The sequence below is a fragment of the Arachis stenosperma genome, chromosome 5, assembly GCF_014773155.1.
Source record: "Arachis stenosperma cultivar V10309 chromosome 5, arast.V10309.gnm1.PFL2, whole genome shotgun sequence".
Lineage (NCBI taxonomy): Eukaryota > Viridiplantae > Streptophyta > Magnoliopsida > Fabales > Fabaceae > Arachis > Arachis stenosperma.
The window spans coordinates 28,386,794-28,399,374 of record NC_080381.1 but is presented as its reverse complement, the minus strand read 5'-3'; the positions used below and the strand labels follow the sequence as shown (position 1 = coordinate 28,399,374).

At 38.0% G+C, this 12,581-nt stretch overlaps 2 protein-coding genes across 2 annotated transcripts; one reads left to right on the top strand and one right to left on the bottom strand.

The window, feature by feature from the left end:
* The first annotated feature begins 1,708 nt into the window (after positions 1–1,708).
* Positions 1,709–4,164, top strand: LOC130979345 (U-box domain-containing protein 19-like). Its single transcript, XM_057902766.1, has one exon. The coding sequence runs from the start codon at positions 1,811–1,813 to the stop codon at positions 3,896–3,898; it is 2,088 nt and encodes a 695-aa protein (XP_057758749.1). The 5' UTR covers positions 1,709–1,810; the 3' UTR covers positions 3,899–4,164.
* An 862-nt stretch (positions 4,165–5,026) lies between these two features.
* LOC130982408 (uncharacterized) lies at positions 5,027–7,557 on the bottom strand. The gene is made up of 4 exons (XM_057906407.1): positions 6,576–7,557; positions 6,179–6,397; positions 5,993–6,084; positions 5,027–5,900 (listed from the first exon to the last, which is right to left on the bottom strand). The coding sequence occupies exons 1-4, from the start codon at positions 7,350–7,352 to the stop codon at positions 5,237–5,239; spliced, it is 1,752 nt and encodes a 583-aa protein (XP_057762390.1). The 5' UTR covers positions 7,353–7,557; the 3' UTR covers positions 5,027–5,236.
* Between the last annotated feature and the right edge of the window lie 5,024 nt (positions 7,558–12,581).

The window sequence follows — 12,581 nt, the reverse complement described above, 5'->3', positions numbered from 1 at the left end:
CATTGGGAGAAGTTTTTACGGGATTTCTGGTATCCATAGAAGCTGTACTCCAGCTTCTTTTTAACATGCTTTCATCTTATTCATGTCGAGAGGTTGTCCGACCATCTTGTTGATCATCCGCCATTATCAAGGATTGAGCTCCGGGTCCCCGGCAACGGCGCCAATGTTCCGGGGCTTACCTAGAACCGGACGGTGGTTGGACTTGTTTGAGGCCCAAGCGCTGGAGTAGTGTGGTCTCCGACTTGGTTTTCGTCTGGGAGCCGCCTCCGAGTTGTGTGTTCCAAGAGATGGGGGGTGGTACCTGCAAAGACACTCCGATGCCTAAGTCAGCATGGGGTAAAGCAGGTTTAGAATGTATTGGAACTTAGAGATACCTGAGGGGTGTCAGGGTATTTATAGTGGTGATCCAATAACCACCGTTGGAGTAGTGCCACCTTTTTAGGTGGATAACCGTCCCTTTTATCTAGGGATTGTTGGGATATGGCTTCTAGAAGTGGTTAGAGAGATTTTAGGGGCAGTTACTTATTTGAATAAGCGTTATCTGCCAGCTATCTCTTGAACCCGACTTCTTTGGAAAGAAGTCTGTGTTGAGTCCGACCTCTTTTGAGGAGGTCGGTGAATAACAAAGGCCAATCTTTGGATTGGGCCTTTTGGTGTATTTGGACCTGGGCCTTAGTGTTGGGCCAGTGTATGAACAATATGTAACATATATTAAAAGAAACAATAATATTGTATATTTTCTATTTCTATTTTTTCAATTATAAATAAAACAAATAAAAAAAATTAGAAAAGAAAATAAATTTTAATTTTTCTAAGAAGTTAATTCTTTCTATGTGATTACATATATGTAATAATATTTTAAATAAAAATATTTTTAATAATATTTATATAACTTTAGATCACGTAATAATATTGGTAAAAAGATAGTTATTTAACTTGCTTTTAGTTTTGATATATATGAAATAATCTAATTATATGTCAATAATATAATAAAATTTAATTATTTTATATCTTATATTTTGTAATTAAAAATAACACCTTAATATGAATTTATTTTAATATAATAAAAATTTTACTCTATACTTAATTCACTCTAGTGAAAAAGCTCTCATAATTTTTTATATCTGTATTTATTTATTTATGTACTAATATATATTATATTTATTAAAATTTATCAATAATATTCTTTAATTCTTATTCAATAAATTTAATAGTTCACGAAAATAACATATTCCATACCTATAAAGTTGTTTGGACTTAGTTTAAATAAAATTTTATTGTAATAATAAATTTTTAAATTTAATCAAAGACTTTATTAAAATAATCCTTTAATTAAATAACATATAATAATGAAATAACTATAGTTGAATAATAATAATAATACATGAAATAATTGAAAGCCGTGTTGAAATTCATAAAACCACGTTGTCAACCTCTGTAGCTGTCGGCACTCACTCTCCAAGCACCTTCAAAATCACGCCTCCCCTCCATATATCCCGCGCCACGTGTTGCTCTTTCCAACGTCTTCATCCCAAAACGAAGAAATCTACGAAAGCCGCCATTATAGATCCATGAACCCCCACGTGTCTCCATCTCAAGATCCCATTACACCGCATCACCCTATGATCTTTCAACACGTGTCCTCCTTCCCTTAACCTTCTATAAATAAACCCAAACGTACGTGAATCTTAACACACACCCCAAAAGAAACAAAACAGTGATCCAAAAATCCAAACACAAAATCCAAAACAAACCTTTTTTCACTTTTGCCTTTTTTTTCAGATTTTCTGTCTTCCTTTGTTTTCTTTCCATGATCGGTAAAACAAATGGGTCGGGTCGCCGGATTCTTACTTTTCCGGCGGTTCATCCATGCGTGAATGTTTCTCTCTCTACCGTAATCGCTTCCCTCATAGCCCTCTCTCGCTCCATCTCGAGTTTCCAATGGAGAACCTTCCCTTGCAACAAGCGAAACGCGAGGAACGCCATTCGTTTGGTTCATCTTCTCCAACCTTTCATCGACGAGATCCGGGAAAACCAATCGGGACTTCCGGATTCGGCTACGCTTTCGTTTTCCGAGCTCCACTTGACCTTCCAGAAGCTTCTTTTCCTATTGGAAGATGCTGCACGTGAAGGTGCAAGGTTGACGATGTTGATGGAGTCGGATCGAGTCGCCACACAGTTTGTGGTTTTGTCAAGATCAATTGCCACGGCTTTGGATGTTTTCCCTTTTGATTCTGTCGATGTGTCCGAGGAAGTTAGAGACCAGGTTGTGTTGTTGATGAGGCAAGCGAGGAATGCAGTGTTTGAAGTTGAGGTTGACGATAAAAAGGCTTTGACTTGTGTTAGGTCGGTTTTGACCAGGTTTGAGAACCGGGTTGAACCGAATGAGGATGATCTAAGGTTGGTTCTTGATTATATTGGGGTTAGGAAGTGGAGTGAGTGTAACAAAGAGGTGAAGTTTCTTGCTGCTGAAATTGGGTTTCAGAGTAACAGTGAGGAGAAGTCAAAGGTTGGATTTTTATGTAGCTTGATGGGGTTCATGTGCTATTGTAGGTGCTTGGTGATGGAAGTTGTTGATGGTGAAGGTGGTAACAGCAACCCAAAACCTGAAGCCGGAAGAAAAATCAGTGTTGAAGATGAGAAAATTCTGAGTGGGCTCAACCCTGATGATTTTAGATGTCCAATCTCTCTAGAGCTGATGAGTGATCCAGTGACTATAGAAACAGGTCACACTTATGATCGTTCCTCAATTCTCAAATGGTTCAGGAGTGGGAATGCAATATGTCCCAAGACAGGTAAGAGGCTTATAAGCACGGAATTGGTCCCAAATTTGGTGCTTAAGAGGCTGATTCAGCAGCATTGCTATGTTAATGGCATTCCTTTTATTACCGATTTGGGTAAAAGGAAGAGTAGCGACATCACTAGGACATTGCATCCAGGGAGTTTTGCTGCTGAGGGTGCCATGAAGATGCTTGCTAGTTCTCTCAGTGCCAGGCTTGAGAATGAAACAGCCATTGAAGAAAAGAACCGAGCCGCGTTTGAGATGAGGCTTCTTTCCAAAACAAGCATTTTTAATAGGTCTTGTTTGGTGGAAGCCGGTTCGGTTTCTCATTTGTTGAAGATGTTGTCACTTAGGGATTCGTCAGCGCAAGAGAATGCCATTGCAGCACTTCTGAACCTCTCAAAGTACCCCAAGAGTAGAGCTCTAATGGCTGAGAGTTTGGGGTTAGCACTCATTGTTCGGGTCCTGAAGAACGGGCTAAAGATTGAAGCTCGCCAGCACGCTGCCGCGGTGTTGTTCTACCTTGCATCAGATGCTGAGTATAGGAAACTGATAGGGGAGGAACCAGACGCAATTCCTTCATTGGTGAGGCTGATCAAAGATGGTTCAGATCGCACCAAAAAGAATGGCTTGGTTGCAATGTATGGCATCCTCATGAACCAACATGAGAACCATAAGAGGGTACTTGCTGCAGGGGGAATCCCTTTGCTTATTGACATATTAAGAACATGTGAGAAAGAAGATCTTCTCACAGATTCACTAGCAATTCTGGCAACTCTTGCAGAGAAGAATGATGGAGCAATGGCGATTCTTCAATGGGGAGTTCTGCATATAGCTGTTCAGATTCTTAGTTCTTCCACTTCAAGGATGGGGAAGGATCACTGTGTGACTCTGCTGCTTTCTCTATCAATGCATGGAGGAGTGGATGTGGTTGCTGATTTGGTAAAGAGCACTTCGCTTATGGGGTCCTTATATTCCCAACTCAGTGAAGGCACATCTAGAGCAAGCAAGAAGGCCAGTGCCCTCATCAAGGTCCTCCATGATTTTTCTGAAAGGAGGTCCTCTGGCTTCAAGCCTTCAGTTATTCCACAAGAACAATTTGTTCACGTGTGGTAAAACCCAGTATTTTTTACTCACCTCGGTATTCTTTTATTTCTTTAAGTATCAATTGTAGATACTGTTGTAAAGTAAATGTGTTGTAAACTTGTAACATTTCTTGGTCTTTCCACTCATGAAAATATTAGCTCACATTTTAAAGAGCTAATAAATTTGTCAGCTTCTGTTTTTTAATGAAGCTGGCTATTCATTTGTAAGTATGAAAGAAAAAAGTTTGTATCACGTATGAACGTAACATTGCAGACTAATTTCAGATTTGTGACTCACTATTGTGTCTTGGTAAGCTTTTCCTTACTCACATAGTCCTAACACAATAAAAAGCTGGTTAGACCTATGCAATGCATTAAGAGAAAAACAGCAATATGTGGAAGAAAGACAATTTGAATATACTATAAGCATTAAGCAATGAGCATGTTAATGATAACGATTGTGAGGAGTATACAAGACTTTTCTTCCAAGGAAACTCGTTATTTTCTTGTTGAGGTGCAACTACAATTTGCCCAAATATAAAGACCATAGATTTTCCAAAGGCATTGTAAAATTTGGATTGCAATCAGTTCAACAAATTGACCAAAATTAAATACTGAATCCAGAGGTAGTCTAATGTTTCTGAGCTTTCACTGTTTTTGTCTGCCATCTGTATACTTTATAAGTACTAGAACATATGATTAGTTGCCATATTGTAAACATTATATATTGCAAAACAATCAGTAGCCAGTAACCACAAGTTAAAATATTTATTACTGTACCAAGTTATAAGATATAATCTGAATTCATTACTCTCTGATGCGCAAGTGGAGCCATTGAGAACCTGAGGAAGGAATCCATGACCAACAACATCAAGCAGTAAGCCTAGACACAGGGATGGTATGACGGCATATAATCTCAAATCGTATAAAAAGGAGATTATAATAAGACAATTTGAGAGGTTAGAGGTGTATATACTTTGTGTGTTTTTAATGATGTCCATAGCTTTGTTAGCCCTTGATCACATTAGCTCAGAAGACGGTTTTAACAAGAACACAGCCTTTAAATGACCTTACTACTCTAATATGGTAACTGATATTTGTGTATGAACTGAACTTTTATTTAGGCATAGCTAGTAAAACATGTGGCTAAAATTTCGAAGTGGAACCAGATAAACTTGTATAATATAGTGATTAATGAATCATGACTATTGTTACAAACAAATATAATGGCTATTATTACAATAAGATCTTAAAAAATTGCTCAAATCGAAACAAGACATCTCACAACTGCTATTCCAAACCAGTAGTACACACAAACGTTGAAGCGGTGTTCATCAAATTGAACAACAAACAACAACAACAACTATTATCAAGGATTTTTCATCTTTATCCTCAACTTTCGAGCTATCTGTGCAGCTTTGGGATGACTAGGTCGCTTGTTGCTATCAAACTGTTGAACCTCAACCCAGTTCATAACTTTGAGTACAAGAGACTGAGGAACTTTTCTAACATCACCTGCTGATTCTCCCTTTGCTTTCTTCAACCCTGTTTCCAATGCTTTCTCAATGAACTCCATAAACCAGTTCCCAGCTTCTGTCTCAATCTGTTTAGCAAGCTTTATTGTATTGCTCAAACTGCTACATGGTGCTGTTGCTGGTTTCTTGTTCTCGTCATTCTCACCAACTGGTTCCAGTGCTCCGAGTTTTTGAACCTTCTGGTTGATATTTGATCTGAGAACCCTCCCGGTGCTTGTCTTGTTTTCTTGCCTTTCAGGAATTGCAGCCATTGATTTGTACACACCACACTTTCTTTTGTTGGATGATTGATCCATGGAGTTTTGTGTGACTTCATGTAAAACCTGTGGCTCCTCTTCTCCCTTTGGTTTCTGAGCCAATTCTGAAGCTGAAGTAGCTGCTTGAATGGACACCATGTCGTTAATTCCTTGCACAATTTCATTGTGGAATTCAATAAACCGCTCGAAACAGGCCGCAGGAGAATCAGCTCGAGCTGATTTGCATAAATTCGAGAACATCCTAAAGGAAGAAAATGAATTTTTATCAGCTATTACAAATTTAGTAGAGAAAGAGCAAAGCTATACAAAATCAAATTGGGAAGGAGTTAATACTTGAGGGACCGGATTACAGTTTCAGTAGCTGAAGCATCTCTTAATGCTTGAAGGGCAATCTTTTGCGCCACTTCTCTTTGCTGCACAGCTTCCTGTTAAAGGAAAGAACATAGAGGCCACAATTGTAAATTTGGAAGTCAACCATTGAGGAATGCAAAATCAGCAAGCTTTTTTCGAATTTTCTACCTTCCCTAGTGAGCTCAGCTTTCCTGGTAAATTCATGGGAAGGCTAAGGCCATTGGAGTTATCAAAAGCTGAATTATTAGTTGTAGACTTAGACAACGGCTGAGAAGCCATGTTTGACGAATTTGATGAGTCCTGGCTCTGTGAATCTCCGGCAACACTTGGGGTACATACCGCCCTTGCATTCCTCAACCTCGGTGGTGGAGTAGTGCTTTTCTTTTCCTGTAATATACCAGTGGAATTCACCCCATAGCAACCTCAGAAAATTGTACAATAAATTCAAATTCTACGCTAAAATAATGTTCATTTAAACTACACCAGAAATTCTACTTATGAACCATTAGCTATTAAGCAATGTGATTATTAAATATTAATAACCAAAGAGGAAGAATGTACCTACAGCTAGCTTGAAGGGACTAATAGGAACCCTAGGCTCTCGTTCACAGACACTTCTGCTTCTCAAAACCTTGGTAGCAGAAGTTCCCACCACACAGCTTTTCCTAATTAAGGAACCAGGACTCTCTTTTTCTCTTTCTCCCTTAGAATCCATCATTCTAGCCGTAAGAACCCCTCCACCAACCGAACTCCTCACACCGGAAGCCGGCGTAGCGCCACCACCACCACCAGCCCTGACTCTAACCAACGGCGAGATAAAAGAACTGACACTCCTGACCACAGATCCCTTAACAGGGGTACACTGGTCAAAATCCAAGTTCACAGGCTTAACAACCATGGGAGAGGACAAAGTTTCCCAAGAGCCTCGTCTAGGGACAGAAGCGGAATTTTCCTTTCTGTGCGAACCCCTCTCTCTTAAACCCATCAAAGGCTCAGGAGTGCCTACAAGAGGGTGTCTTCCAGGAAGCGGTTTGGCGCCGAGAACGATGGGAACGGGCGAACCGGGTTCCAGCCTGTCAACGTAGATGAACTGGCCGAGCTGCATCTTGTTGCTCAAAACGAAGTCGTGTTGGTCAGAAGGGAGTGCGGCGTAGATGGAGTGCGAGGAATCGGACAGCTTGATGTAGAAGCCGTGTTTGGGGAAGAGGCTCTTCTCGTCGAGCTCCGCAGGGACTATGTCGGTTATTTGTAGGAGGGAGCTACGGTGCTCGCTCGTCGGCTTTTCGCCTGTTTTCAGGCCTTCTAGAAGCTTCTGGAGGATTCCAGGTGCCAGCGTTGCCATTATTAGTAAGTTATGCTGCTGATGCTTCTTTTTCTTCTGTTTTGGGTTAGGTTGAAAGAAATTTGCATGGAGTCTTGGGTGCGAGTGAGGGTGGTTCTTGAAATGGTGTTCTTGTTCTTGAAGTTCTGCTTTCAGGAACAGGGGGAAGGAGGAGGTGGCCGTTTTGCAACGGTAAGTAGGGACTGAGGAGTGAGGATATATTTCTTTTTCGAAATTCGTAAAGTTATTTCGGAACGTTGGGGACCAACGGTCATATTTATGTTGGTGCGTTAATCTTGTGTGTTTACAGTACCCTGTAACTAGTAAGGGTTCCCGGGGAATAATGTCAACTAGATAGGTGAACATTTATGGATTATATTTGGATTTGAATCATTTGATTTTCTTTTGTTTGTTTATCTCACCTCTTAGAAATTTGATATTTGCAAAATATATCTAACAGTAGAAAGTAGAGACCAACTAATATGGTATTCTCTAAGGTGAGTTTTTTGCCACTTGAACTAATAAGTTTTAGGAGAGTTTTATCATGACTAGTGATGTTAGCAAGTTATGGCTACACAATCCCATGTTTAGAAAATATTATTTTAGTCTTTCACAATTAAATTAAAATTTAAAATATCACAGTTGTGTCAAATGTAATATTTTGTTTTAGGCGTTATTCTATAATGTTTATAAATTACACATGTTTTAATTTCATAGAAATATAAGTTTCACTTTTCAATACTTATTTAAGCAATTTAGGTACAAAATTTATAGACACAATATAATAATCCTCTGTTCTATTAGGTTTTTGATAAAAAAATTATTTTATTTTCTTCTAAATATACCTCTTTCTTTCATTATTATTTTCCAATGGTGATGGATATGATAGTAGTTGTAGTGATTTGATGGTAAAATTATTAGAAAGAATAAAAAAGAAAAAAAAAATCCTAATTTAAACAAATGATATTTTAAAAAAAATTAATATTGATTAAAAATAAAATATAAAATATAAAATATTTAAAAAAAAAATTAAATATTAAACACAAAATTAAAATTTAATTCGAATATAAAAATTAAGATAGTATTTTACCAATTTATTTATCAATTGCATTAGCAAAATCTAAACTTAATTCCTCTAATTATTTTAGTCCCACATGCACAATGGGCCATTTCGCTGGCGCTGCCCTTGAAGTGCTCCAATTCGTGCTCGCCATGCTTGGAATGCACCATTTCCTCGATGCCAGCGGCGAAATGCTGATGCCTGCCACCATCCATGATTTGTAGTGCAATACCATTTCGCAGGCGTCTCCCAAGAATTGCCCTGCGTATTTGTGGAATAAATTGATGCCGTGCGTATTTTTGGAATTAATGTTTTTTGAATATTTATTTATATAAAAAAGCCCATATGTGGCTCTTTTTTTTATATGGAAGCTCTGTGTGTGTTGTGCCTCGTTATGAATATTGAAGGTGTTAGTCTGCTAGACATAAATGTGGAGCAGCTTTTTTTGAATCATGAGGTGAAGAAATTGGACCGTCCGATTTCTTTATTAAAAAAATTAGGTACACAAATCGGACCGCCTTTATGTGGGAAGGAAATTTTGAATTTTGGTGTATCTAATCAGACCGTCCGATTTCAATATAATTTTAATTTTTTTCGGGAAGATCAAATCAGACCATCCGATTTGATTATTATATATGTTATTTTAATGCATCAATACAAATCGGACACATATATATATATTAGTGTGTGTAAGTTGTCTACGAGTTTGCAGATTTCCTTTCCTTCTTCATTTTTCCCCTCAGTTCCTGCACCCAAATCTATCTCTATCATCTCGTATGAGTTTAAAAAAATTGAGAGTGAAGTTCATATTCATGTGAGTGAGAAAAATGGAATATAGAGTCCTATTAAAAGTATATTATGTTGGTAAAATTTTGTTACAAACATATGAAAGAGTGAAATTTATTTGTGAAAATTCGTTAGATATTGTTATTCCATTAACAATCTTATTTGAAGAACTAAAAGGTGTGATTTGTGAGAAGATAGATTCTGAAAGTTCAGGAAAATATCATGTATTTTATACAGGTATCCTATACCGGTATTTGGTGGATTCGTTCAATTTCAATCCAAATATATAACTGATGAAGCGAGCATGTAAGAGATATTTTCAATGTACATTGAAGGTTGCACTCAGATGTCGTTCATTGAGTTGTATATTGAGTTCGAACAATCTGAAACTAATTGAAATATTGAACGAGAAGATTACAATAGTGACAGTGAAAAAGAGTTTGAAAGCAATTATGAAATTTTTGGTCCAGACAGAGACAAAGATCAAGGTGACGGCATTATGAAGGCAAATGTGACAGACGTGGCAAATGATGCACTAGCAAACAAACATTCGTTTGAGGAGCCATCTTTCATGCAAGTTTTAGATTTGGAAGTCATGCATGCTCCGGAGTTTCCGAAATATATGAATGCAAGTACGTGATTACCTATATTTTTATGAAGGATTAGAATTTTGTAATAATTTATATTGATCGATGGACCAAAAAGTTACGCGACATGTGAAAATATACTTAATTAGCATTTGTTTGTATTTATTTAGTTAAATTTAAGATAATAATCTTTTTAGTTAGTTATTGATTTAGTTAAATATTAATTAGTATTTATTTATGTTTTTATTTAGTTATTAATTTGTATTAATTTCTTGATATGATTCATTTATAAATTATAGATAGATTTTACTTTTAATTTCACTTATTAAATATTTATGGTTTAGCTGTCGTCGTGGTAAAAATTTTTATTGTGGCAGATGGTGAATTTTTCGTGGGAATGGAATTTAGTTCCAGAAAAATACCATTCGAAGTGGTGTAGACTATCAGGTGTATGAGTTGGAGCCATTGACATTTTATACCAAGTGTACACAGTATGGGTCAGGTTGTGATTGGCTGATCAGGGTTAGCATGATCAGTAGAAAGTGCTGTTAGGTTATAAGGAGGTATAATGGTAGTCACACTTGTACCAGAGCCACTATTTCTCAAGATCATTCGAAGCTGGATTTGAACACAATTGCAGAAGCAATAAAGCTGTTGGTTAAGGCTGACCCTTCGATAAAGGTGAAATCAGTTATTGAGAAAGTGCAGTCGAAGTTCAATTACACCATCAGCTATCGAAAAGCATGGTTGGCTAAGTAAAAGTCAGTGGAAAAAATATTTATAGGTTGGGAAGCATCGTACAAAACTTTGCCCATATGGTTTGAGGCCATGTGTCATAAGGAGCCATCAGTAGTCGTCCATTGTGAAACTATGCCTGCATATCAAGGCGATGACTTGGTAATTGATATCTGAGTATTACATTGAGTCTTCTAGAGTTATTACCCCTGCATTAGATCATTCAGACATTGTAAACCGGTTGTCCAGGTGGATGGGACTCACTTGTACGAAAAGTATAAGGGTTGTTTGTTGGTTGCAGTTTCACAAGATGGTAACAACAATATCGTCCCAATTGCATTTGCTATTGTGGAGGGAGAGACTTCTAATGCGTTGCACTTTTTTCTTAGTAACCTGCGACAATATGTGGTGACTCAGGATGGTGTAGGACTGATATCTAATTGACACGAATCCATCAATACAGCTGTTGCCCATAGTAATGGAGCTTGGTCGCCTCCTAAATCTTTTTACATGTTTTGCATCAGGCATATAGAGTCAAATTTTTGAGAAATTTGAAGGCACCGTACCTGCAAAAGCTTGTCGTGAATATAGGTAACGTTGAGTATGTCGAAGTTCATTATTAACAGGGTCCAAGGAAGTTCGACATGGATGCCTCGCGTCCAAGGAATACCTACCCATCATCATATCAGGCTGATGGCTAGATTGTGATTGGCATGGATCTGCAGCCATGAACCTAAGTAACTGGCTAAATGAAACTCCATCTCCTGTGTCAAACTGTGGAGTACTCCAATACTGCTGATGTAATAGGTATGACGGGGTAAACTGTATTTGAGGTACATATGGGACCGAGGACTATGGTTGTTCTTGTGGAGGTGGAGGTCGAGGTGGCGGTGACTGTGGTTCCTGCTCTTGATTGTCATCGTCCCTAACTGGACAACCCTCATCATTCTCTTACACCATAAGATCCGACAAATTCAAGTGGTTGCCGTATTTTGTACAGTACCATTACATGTAAATCTCTAAGAGATGTTGTGGAGGCATGAAAAGCTCAGTAAGAACGTGATTATACCTGTTTGTCCACTGCATCACTCAAAATGAATGAGTCATGGCTGTGTCCCAGTCAAGATTCTTAGGACCGGTCAGGACTTCTCCGTGTGTCTTGTCTAGACTCCATTCCTAATGAGAAACTCCCTGAATGAAACCAAACTGTCACTTAAACCTATCGGTTGCATGCCACTCAATGCATTCAAATGATACCAATGGTACCGTAGTGCTCTACACAACTGAGCGCATGTAGATGTCTGCAGGAATTATATCTGGTTCAATGCGATCAACACTGTAGGCAACCCACACAAACTGCACACAATAAAAGAAACAGATGATTACAAGCCAAATAATAATAAGACTAAATCCGAAATAAATACTTCTTTAATGAAAACATAACTGGCCTTCTTGAAGATCATCCAATGACTTCTTAAAGTGAGAAAGACTAAGATATCTATAGCGTCGGTCTCCACACTCCCAATTACCCTACCTAATATGATTTATTTCATTAACACAATTGGATTCTAAATATGAAGATACAATGTAAGTCGATAATGTTATCCGTTAGCAAGCCACACATTACGAGGTTTCCTAGGAACCGGCGCAAGATATGATAGCCGGATCTAAGCCCAAGCTAGCATAAGTGTTAGTGGACCATCGATTTTCTTGCAGTCAAAACAAGATGCCCTGCATAACGCTCTGTACAGGTGTGCTAGGCATGCCAATCCCAAACTATACTGTCTGACACTGCCAAAACCACGAAGCAAAGGCAGAAACTTCCAGTGCACAGATACCCCAGACTTGTCTCCAAATAAGATTGTTTCAAATAACAATATAATGTGGCACTTCACGTACCTCGGAATACTATTTTCGTCAATCAACTGTAAATGTTCTTTTAAATCCCAAAGCCACTTCAATTTTATGAAACTTCCTGATAAACCTCATTTTTAGGGTTTATTTTATGCTTAATTTAGTGTATTTTATCCATTATTCTCACACTTATTCATAGAAATCGCATGTTTTACATTTTCCTTCCTA